The 17,858-nt window shown below is 37.6% G+C and overlaps 1 protein-coding gene across 3 annotated transcripts; it reads left to right on the top strand.

The window, feature by feature from the left end:
• Positions 1–1,883: 1,883 nt before the first annotated feature.
• On the top strand, positions 1,884–17,779 carry RNPC3 (RNA binding region (RNP1, RRM) containing 3). 3 transcript variants are annotated; one of them, XM_055724337.1, is made up of 15 exons: positions 1,884–2,181; positions 3,317–3,364; positions 4,485–4,603; positions 5,721–5,801; positions 6,548–6,659; positions 7,151–7,219; positions 8,518–8,666; positions 9,633–9,758; positions 10,585–10,721; positions 11,571–11,732; positions 11,911–12,005; positions 12,085–12,143; positions 12,658–12,790; positions 13,720–13,792; positions 17,559–17,779. In XM_055724337.1, the coding sequence occupies exons 1-14, from the start codon at positions 1,942–1,944 to the stop codon at positions 13,777–13,779; spliced, it is 1,590 nt and encodes a 529-aa protein (XP_055580312.1). In that variant the 5' UTR covers positions 1,884–1,941; the 3' UTR covers positions 13,780–13,792; positions 17,559–17,779. The 3 variants fall into 3 exon arrangements, with proteins under 3 accessions (XP_055580312.1, XP_055580313.1, XP_055580314.1); XM_055724338.1 differs by having other exon boundaries at positions 16,655–17,779; XM_055724339.1 differs by having other exon boundaries at positions 13,720–17,779.
• Positions 17,780–17,858: the final 79 nt, after the last annotated feature.

Here is a 17,858-nt window from a genome sequence, read left to right as displayed (position 1 = left end):
ATTAAAACACTTGCATTGAAATTTCTCTCTGTATAAACAAAGCTCCTAAACCTAGAACTTCAACATAAAACCATGATAAATTTGTGTTAAGGAACCCTATTGTTCAAGTATCTACAAATTTAACAACTTGGAAATGAAAAAAACCCAACACATTAGTCATCTATTTTGAATGTGGGGATGAGGGGCGAGAATGGGAAAAAAGGTGGGGTTTTTGCTTTCTACATCTTGAAAAAAAAACCTGCACATTTTTATTGCCTTGATTTGCACAATACTCTGTTAAATCTCTGCTCTAGGGATGTTCAGCTTCATCAGCCCGATCCATCCGGATGAACAGATTTAAGAAAGAGAGAAGGTACACTGCCATATTTGCATATTGTGCCAATTCTTCCACCTGTTTTCAAGTTCATAGATATTTCCTAGCTTATACTAATGACAACAACAAATACGCAGTAACAGATCCTGTAAGAAATCACTGGTAGATTTCTGCTTTTCTCCTAGATCTCGTTTGAACATCCTGTGCTTCCCCAGTCTTTTTTCTCGGCTCCTTCTAAAACTATCTGGATGAACTTGGATCTACTCAGTGAGATCACTGTGACCACCCACAATGGCCAGTTCCTTCCACAAATTGTCAGTGTTCATTGTCAGTGAAATAAGCATGGCCTAAGACTTGTCAGGTGTACTGCACATACAGTGCCAGGGCCATCATGACTCTTGAAGGAAAAGAGGCCTTGAGGACTTTAGAGACAAGTAGCCTTAATTTTTTCGATTCAATGACACAATAAACAATCATCCCCTATTCAGCAGGTACACTGCACAGCCTACAATCTATGTTTTCTCTGTGGCTGGCTTCAGCACACCCCAGACACCAGTCCCAGAGCTTGGGTCTCCCTCTGTGCTTTTGCCGCCCAGCAGCAGGGCAAGTCTTTCAGGCTCTGCGCAGCCGCCTCAGGTGCTCTGCACAGCGGCATTAGGTGCTATGCCTCTGTTGGACCCTGAGCCAATGGCAATGGTGATCTAGGCAGGCAGTGCTTTTGCCAGCCAGCAACCAGCTAATTAGATACAGTAAGAGCTGAGATTTCATCAGTCAAGCTTGGGGATTTTTCCCGGCCTTTTGAGATCACAGCCTCTGGCCTCAGAAAAAAAGACAGGCTTTGGATCAGCCAGCCTGGTCACAGTAGTAGCTGGCTAGGAACTGCCTGTGCGCTCACTGCTCATGCTGCAGGATCCCATCTCATGCTCAGAATTACAGGTTATAATTGTGGCTGTGCTTCACCCATGCTGCTTGACTTAACCACATTAATGCCTATGCCAGAAAGATCTTAATACCTTGCTGTTCAGGTAAAGCAACAGGAAGAAAAAAAAGCAGCCTCTTCAACTAAAGGCTAATGAGAAAGGTATGTTGAAAGTAATACAGCTTTGTATAATTTGGTCTGAAGACAAGCTCTTCACTCTTAAGGGAGGAAAAGAAGCGAAGGGTCATCTCTCCCTTTGGAGCATTATTTCAGGTTTGACTAAGGCAGATTTTGTACATTATCAGTTTAAGGTATCAACTGACAGAGGCATGGCACTAAAGAAGAGTTTACAGAAAGCCCAGCACTGGCGAGACCGACGGGGTGGGGAGACCCCGACGACTGGCTCAGGTTGCTGCTCCAGCCGCCCGTCAGCACCGGGGCCAAAGGAACCGCACAGCCAGCCTCAGCAGATCACCGCCGGGCCCCTTTCCGCCCACCAGCTGCTAGCAGAGACCACCGCACCGCGCCAGGGGCGACCGGACGCACCGTCCCCTCAGCCCGGCCACGCCCCGCGGACAACCTCTGCGCGCGCTTCCCGCCAGATCCACGCCAGTCTCGCGAGACTTTAAAGCCCAACCCTCAGCTCTCGCGTGACTTGTTCCCTTGCTTCCGGGTGCGCGTCGCGGTCGTCCCGGCCCTGCGCGCTACGATGGCGGCGCCGGGCGGTGAGGAGGCGCGGGCAGGCGGCCCGGGGCTGGGTGCCGGCCCGGGGCTGGGTGCCGGCCCGCCTCACCCGGGCGTCCCGCCTCACCCCGGCGTGGCGCGGCGGCGGGGCCGGACGCTGCTGGTGCGGCACCTGCCCGCCGAGCTGGCGGCGGCGGAGAAGGAGGATCTGCTGAAGCACTTCGGAGCGGTGTCTGTGCGCGTCCTGTCGGACCACGGGCGGCTGGTGAGGGCCGGGGCTTGGGGCGACTCCGGGGGCGGGAGGAAAGACCTGCCGCCGCCCCCGGCCGTTTGCCACGCCTCAGGGGCGCGGAGCGGGCCGCAGCGAGGGGGCGGCCGTGTTCGCCAGGTCGGGGCTCATCCTTCTCCTGGGGGCGCAGCGGGCCGCGGCGCGCCGAGGGAGCGCGGCTGGGCCCGGGCGGGGCGGGCGGGAGGGCGGCCCTTGGCCTCAGCTTCGGCCTCGCGTGTTACTCGGAGTAAAGCTGTGGAAACGCAGTGCAGAAGGGTCTGTTGGTTGGTGTAGAGTTACGGTTTCACAGGCCTGTTTCTTGAAATCTTTTATTTTTTCTTTCGTCCAAATTGCAAAAATGTAGGAGTATCAGTCTGGCGATGAATACTGTTTGGCAAGACCCTTGTATTTCTGCGGAATTACAGATAAACAATGTCCTTATCTTGTGTCATAGTCATGCTTTTTTTTTATAGGATGTTAAAAATACTAGTTTTTCAAAATAACAGTGATTTTCCTTCTTAGAACAATGTTGATGTTTTGCAGTTTTAATACTGGACCACGTAGTGGCAAGATGAAGTAATAACGTTTGTTAAAGCAAATTTAAGATGTACTGAGTATTCTGTGAGAATTTGATCTTGTTAGGAAAGCTTAAGTTAAAAAAAAAAAATAAAAGGGAAAATTACTTAGAAACCATCCAAACTTTCAGAGCACAACAACAGTAACGACTTTTGTAGGAGGAAAAGTATTACTTTTAGGAATTGCTTTGATGAAAATGTTCTGCTGAGAGATGCTGAAATAAATTTCCTTTTTGGAAAAGAGGGCGAAACTTTTACTTTCTTGCAGTTTACTATGGCTTTGCTCACTTAAAAAAAAAATACTGTTTTCCTGTGTTTCTCAAACTGCTGAGTTCCTGTCTTTATTTTTGACTGCAGGAAGTACTTGTCCTAAATTATTAAGAAAAATGTTCTCCACTCCTTCACCTTTGCCCTGTATGGGAGTTAGATGATTACTGTGTGGAAGCTTTCAAATACGTAAACTTGAACTTGTGCATCACTTGTGGGTATATGTTTTACATGCAATCATACCTTTTTGATTTGATTTCACTATGACATTTTTTTTTTATGTTTTCTAGAAACACACTGCTTTTGCTACCTTTCCCAGTGAAAATGCAGCTGTGAAGGTTTGTACTGAGTTCGTTATTTTAGCAAAGTACTTTTCTGAATTGTCAGTTGTGCCCTAAAATGTTTTATATGTCATTTAGTACTCCGGGGTTTGGAGGGGAAAAAAAAGCAGAGCAATATAATATTAAAGTTCTATTTCAGGAGGTGCTTGAAGTATTTGATGAAACAAACATTTCTCTACTTGTAAGAGGTGGGCTGGAAGAGGCTTGTGGAAGTCATCTGATCCAACCTGTCACTTAGAGCATGGCAAGTTTACATGAGTTGAGACACATCAGGGCTAATGATGTCTAGGGTGTATATGCATTTATACGTAAACCACAAACCAAACATAATTTACTTGTCTCCTGCATAATTACATATTTGCCATAAAATTCAGACATAGTGATGTACGCAATTCAAGACTGCCTTGAATGCCCAACTTTGATAAGAAAAAGGAAACTACCATGTTAATGGGGCACACGAATACCAAAAAAGTAATACTGGTAATGGTTTGTAAGTCCATGTCCTGAACTTCCCTCTTATGCCCTGTTTTTTTGGTGTTGATTTTTTTATTTTAGGCCATGCTTTGAAGTTCTACTCAAAAAAGTTACAGAGACTGTGTGGTGAACAGTGGTGAATTTAGGTTGCTTTGTATCAGTTGTTAACGGCCTATCTATCGGGCTTTGTACCTGCAGAATGCTGGAGCTTCCTAGTGTCACAGTTAAGAGTCTTGATTTTAAAATTCCCAGCTGTTACTAGGGGAGTTCAACATGTTTGTGGTTCACGAGAAAGAGGTTGGTTACTTAAAGTCACAGAGATTTACTAGGCTATGTAATAGGTATCATTAAGGCTGCAGTCTCACTGCTGTGTTCAGATGACCTGTCTCTGAAATGGTTCTAGCTGTGCAACCTCATCTTTCTCCTTCCTGCCAGCTTGAAAGGGGCTGCTAAAAGCAGGGCTGTGAAGGCAGGAACAGTGCAGAACTACCTGTGTCTGTAGTGCCACAGACTTAGCTTAAAGCAGTTGGGACTGCATCCTATGGCTAGTTTACCAATCAAAGATAAAACAGTTACACTTTGGAGTAATTCTGATGTTTTTCCTCTTCCCTTTCTTTCTTTCCTCTGTTAAAATTATTTGAAGGCTTTGTCAAGACTACATCAGCTGAAACTTTTAGGTCACACCTTAGTAGTTGAATTTGCAAAGGAGCAAGATAGTGTGCAGGTACTTAGCCAGCCCTCTGTCTCAGAGAAGTGTAAAAGGTATGTGCGTAACCATTTAGTTTCTATGTTTGTGGTCAAGGAAAGGAAATGCTGTATTTGTGATTCTTTTGTGTTATTGTTAAATGATAAATTGTAACCATTTAGAAGTGTTAACAGGCAGGTTCAGATTTATAGATAAGTGACTGCATTCCTCCCATTAGTATTATTTCATTCAGTATTGTCATGAAATAATTCCCATCCTTATTCCTATAGTTGCTAATATCTTTAATCAGCAGGTGGTCCTGTTCTCATTTACAGAGCAAGACTCCAGTGTGCATAAACTGACCTCTGTGTTGAAGAGGTTCCCTGTGCTTGAAAAAGACTCTTATTTTATTTTTCTCAGGAGTGTAATTTTCTTTTGCTGTTAAACAGCGCATGCAGTGCTTTCCTGATTTTTCTTCATAATCTAATGAAGAGTCAGGCAGAACTGACAAGTGCTAGCGTAAATATATGACTACTATTATAGCCACTGTCTTCTAAGCTGGAGCTGATTTGCATGTATCTAGCTCGAAGTATGAGCCAAACAAATGTAAAACTGCCAGTCTCCCTTCAAATAGTTAAAGAATTTGCAGTATTTAAAAACAAAAATGAAAAAAAAATCAGTGACCCAGAACTGTGATAGTTTGTGTTTCAATTGTCTCTCAAGTAGTTAAAGTAATTTGCATTATTAGGCTTTCAAGTTTACCTGTGTGATATGCAAGTGATTGAAGCTATGTGATAGTTCTTAATTAAAATGAGATGTAGAAGTTTAAAGTTAGTTGTTCCACTTTCTGAATATGAACAAATCAATAATTTAATATCTTTGATTTTTTTAGTCTTTGAACAGAGAGTAAGGTGAAATAATTTTAGTTCTCCTCTTGTGAGTAGGTTTTAGTCTTTAAATATATGGGGAGACTTTTAAATCTGCATAAATATTTATTTTAGAAGTCTGGCTACTATAATAATCCACATGTATTAATTCTTAAGTATTAATAATGGCTGTAGTAATTGATAAAAGATGTTAAAAATACTATACTAATCTATTATATTTTTAATAGATGAGACTAAACATATTTCATATATTATGTAAGGCACTTAAATTTTGCCCTCTTTTAAATAATACTAAGTTAATTTTCAGTTCTGAAGAACCAGTGAAAGAAGAAGAGAAAAAAGAACCAAGCTGTGTTAAAATAGAGAATGGAATTGCACCAAATCATGGGTTAGTGGTTTTTTTGGTCTTAATTATTTTATTCTGTTACACCTTATTTTGAAATAAGTGTTGTGTACTGTTCAAGAAGAAAATTTTGGTTCATGGTATGCTATTGTTCTACATGCATACCTGTAGGAATTTTCGTAAAGATGAGATTTTTGTTCTTCAAGTTTAGAACCCTCACAGTTGGGTAGTGACTGGTACTTTGAGCCATGAGGTTGTAGCCTTCTAGCCCTGTGCATTACTTCCTCAGGAAAGGTTTCAGGACTGGGTAGGTTGTCCCAGTGTTAACAGCAGAATACTGTTGTTTAGTGTTTTTCCCAGAGGTTTCCTGTTCTTTTTTCCACCATTTGCATTTTTGCATGCAGGAAGAATAGATTTATTTTGGGGCTAATAAACCCAGCACTTTGAGCATTGAGTTTATGGTGTTTGTACAGCATGCTATGCTGGGCTTTTGGGCATACTAGTTGTGTGCTTTAGGCTTTCTGCATGTGTTGGTACTTCCATTGTACCGAACCCCAGTATGTCTGCCTTGTGTTAGGGGACAGATGTTAAACATCTAACAGATGTTAGGGACCCTAATGTTGAAGGCTATATTGAGGTGGCCCAAAACTATTCTAGGGGAAATAATAATATTTCGTACTTCAGATGTAGTGAATAGTTAAAGCTGTAGTAATCATTAATTGTTACCAGTCATTTATGTGGCAATGGTGCTAAGATGTCTTGTTTTTATCTTTTTTTTTTTTTCCCCTCAGCCTCACCTTTCCCATCAATTCTTGCCTCAAATATTTATATCCGCCACCTTCAAGTACAATTCTAGCAAATATAGCAAATGCCTTGGCAAGCGTGCCCAAATTTTATGTCCAGGTAAGTAAAAAAGGAAAAAAAAAAGTTGAAAAATAAAAATAACTCCTTTTCCCTATTTTAATTATCCACAGAAATAATTTTTGTCGTAATAATTATTGTTAGTTTACCTATAATAGTGTTAACCAATGTTAATTTTTTACTATGTTGAGATAATAAGATTTTGTTGACCAGAAGGAACGTACTTCATAGACACTGAAGATTTAACTGGATGTGATATTCCTAATTAGATGTGATTTGAGTACTTGGAATTTCATTCTGAGAAGATGCTTTACTTTTTTTGATTAGCCTTTTTAGGGTGTTGCTCATATTTGCCATTAGTTGTTGGGTCTTAAATGCAGGCTTTCACATTGATTAATAACCAGTGCAGTTATGTCTTCATTAAAATTATGCTGATTTACACCTGCCAGAAGTTATTGGCTTTGATACCTAGAAAGGAACTGTTTCCATTTATTTATTTAGTGGAAAACTTACTCTAACTTGAATTGTTTCAGGTACTTCATCTTATGAATAAAATGAATCTTCCTCCACCTTTTGGACCAATTACTGCTCGTCCTCCCATGGTAACTTTTTTGATATGTTTTAAGTACTGTAAAACAGATTCACAATTTAAAATATTAGCAACTTGTTAGGAGATCTAAGTTCAAACTTCTAAAAGTTGGAGTAATCTCTAGAGGATAGCAAATACTGCTGTATTTCATTGGTTAAGATGTGCATATTAGTCTTCTAAAGATATCTTTTCAACTACACTTAAAGAAATAACACGTGCATGGCACTAGCACTGGGATAGTTGGAACTTGAGTATAAAAGAAAAAAGGGGAGGTTATAACATCATGCTACAAACATAGGAAATAAAGAACACCATTAGCGTGTTGCCTTACAAAGATGAATTAAGTTCTTTGATATATGTGTTTCTTTAGAGTTCTGATTAGATTCAGATTGTTAATGAGATTATACAGCGCTTCCAGATTTAATTTGCTCTGTCTCCAGGATGGTTTTTGAAAGAGGCAGTGTTGAGAGAAACTGGCAGAGGCTTAGGGGGAACTGTTTCTGAAGGGAAGTAGAAATATGACCTCTGTGGTTTCAATTCTGTTGGCTGTGATAGAGTAGTTAACTGCCTGCCAGTGGAAGGTAGAACAAGTGAGGACTTGCATTAGTAGTGATAGCTACAGTATTTGGGTATAGTGAAGTTGTGCTCTGCTACACTTTGTATTTGCTCTAATAGAACACCTGCTTCTAATAACAGGGGAGCTATAAATTATCAAATAAACAAATTCACACTGATTTTCTGGCAATAATTTTATTAATTGCCTGCTACTGGGCCAGGTTAAACGCTGCAAATTTAGTGGTTATGCAAAAAAGAGTAGTAAAGTGAGGAGCCAGTCCTTGAAATTCTTGGAGCAGTTTCTAAAGGGCACAGTATTTCTAATGTCAGAAGACATCAGTGCCTTCAGAAATGCAACTTTGATAGGTAGTGGAAGGTTCAGTGTAGAAACTGAGATGACTTGGGAACTTAGGCCTCCCTCCCATATGTGTGGACTGTACTCTTTTCAGGGAACTCTTTCAAGCTGAGTGCAAAGTAAAAACCCAAGGCCACATTTGCTATTTTTATTTAACTCCTCAGATTAAAGGAATGAAAACATTCAGACTTTCACTTGAGAATGCAGCAATTTTTTTTTCTTGTGGAAAGCTTTCATTAGTAATTTAGTTTAGCAAAAGAGCATCTAGATCCCTATAAAAATGCTTCTTGCCATGTTCTAATTTATTGGTTTCACTGTTTTTATATGTAAAGGAAAACAAGATTACGCAGCTTTTTTCTTAAAATGTTTAGTTGTTTTTTCCACTTCTTCCCTATAATTAGTATGAAGAGTATTTACCAGTGCCTGTGCCACCTCCTCCAATCCCACCTCTGCCTCCTGAAGAGCCTCCTTTGCCTGAAGAGGAGGAAGAGCAACCATCTAGTGGAGATGAATCAGAATATGAAAGTGATAATGAGGAGGAAAAGGAGAGGTATGCATTTTAGTCATTTGCAGTCCTTTGGGTTGTTTTAAAGTGGTGTTTTTACTTTTCTAGCTTCTAGTTCAGCAAATGGTGGAATCTCTTAATGTTTGCAGTATATAGATAATCTTCCCAGATGTTTAAGGAGCTCCAGAGCGACTTAAAAACAGGACAGCTGTTTTGAATCACAGTAAGAGAAGGAAAATGGTCAGTTGGTATGCAAATTATCATCTGTTCCTGTGTCAAAAAAAACAAACAAAAAACCCCACAAAAAAACCAACAAAACACATTCAGAATGAAGAGTGTGTGCAGATACAAGGAAGCAAGAACTAGTTTTTCTGGATTCTTCGTTTTCCCACATTTTTACTGAGTAAATTACTCAGACTGAATCATATGTGGACATTGACTTCCAAAATGTTCATTGTACATCAGTGTGTATTGTTAGTAGTAATAATAATGGGAGGTTGTGTGTACTGAGGATTCTCTTACAGTGTTGGGACAGAATTACATCATAGTTGTGTTTTTTTATCTTTAATACTACATGAAGAAACAGTTGTCTTTATTTGTTATTTAAAGGGAAAAGTAAATCAGAAAGTCCCTATGCTATTTACAGAAAAATACATGTATTGGGGAGGAGCACTCCCGCAGAGCAGAAATAGTATTACTGAAAAAGGTTCAACTTGGGCCTTTTTAGCACTTCTGCATCTTCAGTGTCTTAATTAGGTGCGTGCTTGGGGAAGGAAAGGGCATCATTGAACTCATTACAATTTTGATTGGTCACTGAAGTGCTCTGTGTGTATCTATGTACTGTCTTACAGCTTATTAATGTAGTTTTGTCTTAAGGTAGCTAGATTTGTAACCATATTCTGAAAAGTTGTATTTCAAGGGCTTTGAGGAAGCGGGAAGGTTTTTCAGAATGAGTATTTACAAATAAACTGTAAACCACTTTTGTTCTGTTTTGAATTTTGTTTGAAATAGAATGACCAAGTTGATGGAATTAGCAACGCTTCAGCCTAAGAGACCAATAAACACAAAGAGGCGTGGTGTTAGAAAAAAGCAAAGAATTAAAGACTTACTGAATGTTCCTGTGTGTACTTCCCACAGGTTTGTATTATTTCTGTGATTTTTGCCCTTTTTCAGAAGCTCATTACTTTTACTAAATTACATTATCTGTATCGTGTTTGCTTTAGTATTGCTGTCTTTAAAAGAAGCATTCTTCACGGGTAGGTGGATTTGGTAGTGGAGTCAGTCTTCCCTTACCCTCATGCTCAACAGCCTTAATCTATAGAGTATGCCTGGTTCAAGCTGTTTCTTTTGCTATCAAATTAATGAAAAAGGGATTTTTATTAAAAAAAGAAAAAATTCATATCACAGCCCTGACAGAAGCAATCTGGATTTATTGTTTGGGATGAGTCTTAAAATAAAAATTTAAAATAAAAATAAAAGGCTGATATTGGAAGAATAAAAACCATTTTGGTTTAAAATAACTTTGGCTTTTGAAACTACAGTACTATGGCACAGTAGACACCAGTGTAGTGTTTCTATGGATGTGCCGATCAGTTGTGAATGCATTTTTACCAATAGCCACTGCGGACTTCCAAGTGATTCGCTCTATTTTTTTAAAGTTTCGTTTATTTTATACGCTGTGTGAAAGCAGCAGCAAGGCCAGTTTTTTTTAAGTTACCGATAAGTTTTTCACAAATGCCTGTCTGTTCTTTAATGTGGTATGTAACTATTGGGTTTGCTCTTGCTGCAGCCATACCTACTGTATTTGCAGAGTTTTAATCAACTTGAACTGTATTGGGTGAAATTTATGAAATGGACAACTTATGTATTTGCGGTAAACAACAACATAAGATCTATCTGGAAGAAATCTTGTATTTGTCTGTGTTCAGTGTCTGAATTTTTAATATATTGTTCCTTTAAACAGTAATTTGCATCCTACACTGTCAGCTTCAGATGTCTTTGACCAGCCACAGCATATAGGTCATAAAAAAATAGAGTTCCATATTAGTACTGACATCCCAGCTGTTCTTCAGATAAACTCGGAAAAAGAAGAAAAAAATGGTAAGAGGCTTCTTACTTCAAGTATGTTTAATACTACATTCATGTGATTTCAATGTGTAGAAGGCTGCTGAAATTTAGGCCAGGGAATTCTTTTACTCTTTTGTATTGGAGCTCTCATAGATGGTATACGTCAGGGTTTAGGAACACCAACTTGTGTCTTCTCTGCATTTGCTGTTTTTCCCATGTTAAAGCACAGAACTCTGTGCTTTGGTACAGTAAATGATTTAGAGGATTCTAAAGGTGTCTCTCCTATGATCTGTGGGTTTATGATTAATTGCACTCTCTTTTAGAAGTTACGGTATTTTTAGCAAATGTTAGGAATGCATTCTTGGTATTACACTCAACAACACTATGTATCAGGCTAATTTCAGATTTTCCTTTTCCAGCTCTTAGGAAGCAGCATTCAAGTTATTGCCAACTCATTCTCTGTGATGCACTGATTATCTGCTATAAAAATGCTGGTGATAATAGCAATGAGGTGTGATGGTTTCTTGCAGGGCTATGGTCAGTCTGTGTTTCTTGGTACTTTATGTTACTATACAGTCTATTTGAATGAAAACCAGATAATTATTGAACTGGATACAGGCCTGAACAGCAAGGCTTGTTTTTCCTTATGTGATGGGTGCCAGGGCTTTTATTTGTAGTACAGTAGAATTTATAGGACCATATGGAGTAGGTGTGTTTGTCAAACCAGGGATTAAGGCACATTTCTTTTAAGGATGTGTTTAAATTGCTTTACAAAGTCTACTATATTAAAAACATTACTGAAGGGAGTATACTTCTTTGCTTACTGTTGATCCTCTTGTGAATAAACATACAAAACACTTACATGATGTGTTGAAATTTCAGACCTTTATGCAGCCACAGAAGAAATGAATAATACAGGCTTTGGAAGGATTTTCCCAGCTCCTAGGTCAGATGATAAAATGGAAACTGAAGAGGAAGATGATGAAATACCGTCAGAATTTATTTCAAGAAGGGATCTAGAGAAGAACAGACTTTCTAGAGAAGGTATAACTGTGAGAATAAATGATCTAATAATACTCTTTGATTTGTTGCAACAAATTGTTTAAATAAGTATTTCCTTTATTGATTGATTGTATATTAAACTTCATGATCTTACACTGAGGAAAAAATATGAAGTAAGTAAATAAACTAAAACATTGTCGGTTTTTCTATCTCCTTCAAGAAATGGAAAAATTCTCTGTTTTCAAAAACTATGAGCCAGGTGATCCAAACTGTAGGATATATGTGAAGAATCTGGCTAAACAAGTTCAAGAAAAGGTAGGTAAACAAGCAAATTAAGTATTTATCACAAGGGCTTTTTATCAGCTGTTCTCTTATACTTATCCTTTAATTTCAGGATCTGAAGTTCATTTTTGGAAGATACGTTGATTTCCAGTCAGAAGTGGAACGAAATATGTAAGTGAATTTGGCACTTGGTTAAAATTAAGCCCTTTGTTTTCTATAATACTGCTGAAGATTGTGATTTAAAAACTGGACATTTTCATCCTTCTGCATAAAGAAAATGTTTCATCTGAAAATGTTCATTTATCACAAGTACAGAAATAGAATGCTTTTTTTGAACAGTGTCTGAAGACTCTACTATTTTGCCTTTATATTTTGTTACCAACTTTAATGTTTATTGACTGAGTGACGCAATGAACAGTTTGGATGATTGCATGTGCCTGATTGTTTTGCGTATGTTGTATTTACTACAGTTGCACACCAGTCTGCTGTCCTGCAGTCTAATGTCACATTTTGCTAAGTGGCTCCCTCGGGCAAAATGGTCTCCAATGACATAATTCCTGCTTGTAGGCTCTACTCCCATTTCGACTATTGCTTCAGCTTTGAAGCATAAGAATAATTTTTGTAGTGTGAAATATGAAAGTGTGGTTAAACATGAGTAACTCCCAGTTCTCAATTTTGCCTCTAGGTTTGATATACGTTTGATGAAAGAAGGCCGTATGAAGGGACAGGCTTTCATTGGGCTTCCTAATGAAAAAGCAGCTGCTAAAGCTTTAAAAGAAGCAAATGGATATGTCTTATTTGAAAAACCCATGGTGGTTGTATCTTTCTTCAGACGTTTACATTATATTTTTCATAATCTGTCAGTCAGTCTCTAGTTTTGCTGTCATAGTGTTATACCTAATAGAAATCTGTGGGAAGAGGAAATACTTTAAGAAAACTAGGCATCATAGCACAGTGTACTATCATTAATTTAATTTTATGATAGCTGAAAAATACAGAGGCACCCCTTCTGAAATAGGAAAGTAAACGTGCTTTATTTAAGACAATAAAATTGTCTTCTCTGGTCTTTGCTCTTTGATCCTACAAACACAATATAAAAAATAACTTAGCTTGTATGACCGTTGTATTAAGTAGGCTTTTTGACTTGGTTAAGCCTGCGTTTACAGACTTTAAGAATATTTAAGAAATGTTCTTGTCTGTTTAGACTGCTTCTGTCAGTTAGTTTTTGGGCCTATGTAACATTGGGATTTCTACAGTGTTTGATTGTGTTGCCCTGTTTCTTGTCTATAAGTCCTTTCTTATTTTTCACTTAAATGTTTCATGGTTAATTTCCTTTTCTTTGTGCTTGTGTTTGCCCCAGCCTCTCTTACTTTACCTGTTTTTCTCCCAAATATCTACTGAGACAGAGTTATGGAACTAACATGCTGGAATGGAGGATTCTAAATATCAAGCATTTATCCTGCTGTAGTTACTCTGTTTGCACCTAACCCATTCCCAGTTAGTCCTCCTTATTTACTTAGTATTGTAGACTCCTGGACAGGCTCCCTTAACATTTTTTGTACTGCAGATCAGCGAGGTCCTAATCTTTATCGTAACAATAACGTCTATTAGTTACTTAATACCATAGTAGAATTGATTTACGTTACAGGTAAGGGTAACTTTTTAAACTATATTTTGAAATAATACTTTTTTGCTTCTTGATTGACTTGTTAATCATTGACACTTGTAGTCCTTAATAGAATCTCAGCAATTTGCTCGTTCAGCTAGACCAAAACAAGATGCCAATGAAGGGAAAAGAAAAAAGTAGAACGCTGCACAAGGTACGGATTTGCTGCCTGAAAATCAAAATAAATAGGCTGGGGTTTTTTGTTAATTTGTTTTGTTGGGGGGTTGTTTGTTTTTATTTATTACTGTTTAGTGGTGATTTTAAGAATATTGATGGTGGAGGGGAAATGTTCCATACAATTTTCTTTTCTAAAATGTGCATTTATATCAGAAAACAAGAGTGCAATGTATATAGTTCCCGTATATTTAAAATGCTGCTGCTTCCTCTGTTTAGAAACTCAGACTGCTATTTCCCTAATCCTGATATTCTAGGGTAGTTGTCAATTTCTCTAATCCTTAATCTGGGGAGCTAAGGAGAGTAATTCTGTGGAATCAGACCACTTAGCTTTTTAGTTATCTCCTGGGATTTTGGCTTTGAAAAGAGTTGCCTCTTTTCTCCTTCCCTTCCATTGTAAAGTGATTCTGAAGAACTGTTTCCAGCAATAAACTCACTTCTGCTAGCTCTGTAAAGGGCCTTTGGCTTTACTGATGTTGGAAACTGAGATCTTAATGCTGTTGCAGCTTCCTTTGAACTTGTCTGATTTAGGAAAGGATATTGTGTCAGAAAGTGCTACTTAGTGGTGCATTGATGCAAATTTCCATTGTTTTGGAATGCATAGGTCCAGATTTCTGGCATTAGTGTCTAAATTTGATGGGAAAGTAACTTTTAGCAGAAAGTAATCACTATTTAACCTTATTTCCTGTCATAAAGCTTTACTTCACTACTGCTTCCTCTTAACTGTGTTTTATGTGGGAGTAACTCAAGCAAAATCAGCTCTAATGTAGCTGTGAAGGGTTTTGTGGCCTAAAAAATATTTAGTGAACTGTCAAATTGGCATGTGAAGTAACTGGTGCAAGAATTAAAGTGCTTATTTCTCTGCCTGCACCCTCTGACAGATCAGCTAGCTCAAATTTAAAAGACATTTAATTTAATTACATATTTCAGTTGGGCATCACTCTGGTTATGCCTCTATCTAAGACCAAATGAACTCAAAGCTTAGTCTGAATGCTTCTGAAACGTTCTACTTAATCCATGATGTGTTTTTAATCTGGATGTTGTGATCATTTTTACTTTGGAAAAAGATGTGAAGTTTGAAATAAAGGATATAAACAGCTGTCTTTGATTTTTAAAACTTGGTTGGAACACTGCAGTATGGTTATTGTATGGGTAGTATTTCTATTTATAACAGTTATTTCAGTTGCAGGTTTCTTGTTCTATCATTAATCTGATGAAAAATCCTTAGACAACATTTGAGCTTCTTTCCATCATTTCTGAGATGCTGTTTTGTTTTACTAGTTCCTATTTTGAGTTACTGATTGGTGGTTTGCAAAATCTTTATAAAATTAAAGATCACTCTTTCAGGCATTCTTCTGTATTGGTCACTGAAATGAGCCTTGGCTAAAGTATTCTATTAGGAATGAGGGTTTATGGGAATGTTTCAGTCTTTTTTTTTTTTTTCCCTTACTCCTTCCTTGTTAGAAGAAAACCTTGTATTTATATTATTTTATTCAGCGTGTAATAAGAAAATTACTAAGGTTTCTTTAAGTGGCAGAAAGAAATGTGAAGTATTTTATCTATTGCAAACCTTATAAATGAAGTCTGAACACTTTCATTCTTTTAGGAATTCTGTCTTTCCAATTTTGTACGTCTAATTCCAGCTTCACTAGCAATGCTGACTTAATACATAAAGAAAACCAAATAAGCACCTCGTTATTATTAATCACATTGATGGTCAACTCAAAAGCTTTTTTTAGTCAGCAAACATGTACTTATGCAAGACTTACTTGTGCACCTGAAAGTCTTACATGAGTTACCTTGGTGTCATTGGTTTAATGTATCGTGGGCAGAACTTCTTCTTCCTTACCTTGGCCACTTATATGTAAAAATCACTGAATGTGCCAAAGCCTAATACAGATTTCTAGGAATCCATGAGGTTTAATGAGAAACATTCATTTCACTTCCCAACTAATGATGAAACTGAATCCTATTTCTGTGTGACTGTTTTTCCTGTTAGAATATTCTGATAGATGCTGATATATGGTGCACAATTCATGGTAGACATCTGAGTCTGTAAGGAAGAACAGTGTCAGATTCTCATTTGAGACATAAATATGCATATGAACAAGTTCATGTGAACATCTGAGGGACTTCAAATTTGATTGTATGCTGTGTCTCCATGTTGTTCTCTTGTTAATTTTTTAACAACTAAATTAAACGTAAGTTAAACTCCTGATTATTTTTAAACAGGAAGAAGCTGTGTTAATTCATGAATGTTATTGCAAATATTTTTATTTTTTACTGCTTATATTGTCTACAAAGTTTTTATCCTTTGTAGCGAAAATAATACATTGGTTTATAAAAAGACTATGTAACCCCTTGCTGGCTGAAAGGCAATTTTCTTGATGGACTGGCAAAAATTTCAGTCAGTAGTTGGGGTGACTTTTCTGTAGCTAAAATAAATTTTTGGGAGAATGGTTATTTAGAAGAAACTGTTGTTGAAAGGTCTCCAGCTTCTTCATAGGGAAGAAGTGACTTTAAAGCCTTCATTGAATGGAAACATGATTGGGTTTTGGACCTGATGGAAAAAATGAGTCTGTAGAATGGCAGAGACTTGAAGGAGAATTGAGACAGAAAAATCTGGTGTTGGCCTAATAGTTCAAGTTATCAAAAAATGTATTTACTTTTGAATATGGAGTGTAGTATTGGTGGACTCATCAGCCCTCATTAAGTCTCATAAGGGGTCAAAACTGTATTTTATCAAAAGGGCATATTTGCTTTTTATAGGTAGCATAAAGTTATGTGTATGTAATACTGAGAAACAAGTAAAATTAAACCACATTCTGCTGTTCTTCTTTAGAAACATTCCTGCGTAAATACTGCAGTAATACTGTCATGCAGAGTGTATCCTTTCTTGTTGTATCCTTTTTTTGTGCAATGTTTCCCGTAGCACTCAACTACATTGAAGTTCTCATATAGAGTAGGTGTGGGGAGGAGTTTACATGTGTTAGAGCTTGAACTGATCTGGTAATTCGAAAAGAAAAGGGCACTTTTTCAGGGTGGGGGGAAAAGTTGTCTATGTTGCGTGAATATATACAATGAAGGTTCCTAGTCTTAAAAGGTGGCCTCCACCTTCTTCCTCAAAGGTCATATAACTTGCCAATTTGTGGTCCAATTCCTTAGTTTGTACAAGCTAGTACTGTTTCACTGATGTGCATGGAGCTGTACTGAGCTTGCACTGAGGGTGTAGTCTTGTTTTTCTTTAAATAAATACGATATGTTGGTAAAAATATATTGCAGGGAAATTCTTTAATATTAAAGGATTGACCAGTATTTAGATTATTTGATGATTACTGTTGTCTTGGTATACATGAAATTATCTGTAGTTGACTTAGTTTGTACATTCCTTACTACTTTTTAGAGTAGAGAAGAAAATCTAACAGTATCTTGCAATGAAGTGTTTGGAATTGAACTGTTTATCAACTATTAATCACTGCTACAGTTTTGTTGGTTTTATTTTTTTTTTAGATTCTCTGTATTGAGGTAGTGTTGTTGCCAGTGACACATTTCTCTTGTGGGTTTCATATTACATTCTCATTTAACTTAATATAAAACTAATACAGCCTATATCTCCTAAATCAGTTTTTTTTCAGACATTCAGCCCTTCTCTAAATAATGAACATCTTTCAATGTAGTTGTCAAAAGAAAGCATAACACTAGTTTCTGTTTGTACTTACTTTTAACTTACCTTTGTGATGTTCCAGGTCCCTTTTGTGTTCCATCTCTTTCAAGTATTATCAAGCTGGGGGAAGAAGCAGCATAATCATCAGGACTTTTGAACTGTGCGTAGTAGCATTTTTAAAGTATTTAAGGGAGATTATAGAATTTTCTCATCTTAAAGATATCTTTAAACTGTCACAAGACTTACATAAGTGTATGTTAGTTTGCTTGTGAAATCGCTAATAAATTATTTTCTTTCCCTTCATTTTGACTTGTGTTTTGTTGTGGGGTTTGGGAGTGGGAAGGAGGAAGACACTACTTTTTTTTTTTTTAAAAAAAAGGCT

Source organism: Falco cherrug, chromosome 12 (genome assembly GCF_023634085.1).
Source record: "Falco cherrug isolate bFalChe1 chromosome 12, bFalChe1.pri, whole genome shotgun sequence".
Classification (NCBI taxonomy): domain Eukaryota; kingdom Metazoa; phylum Chordata; class Aves; order Falconiformes; family Falconidae; genus Falco; species Falco cherrug.
This window is presented reverse-complemented; position numbering and strand designations above follow the sequence as displayed.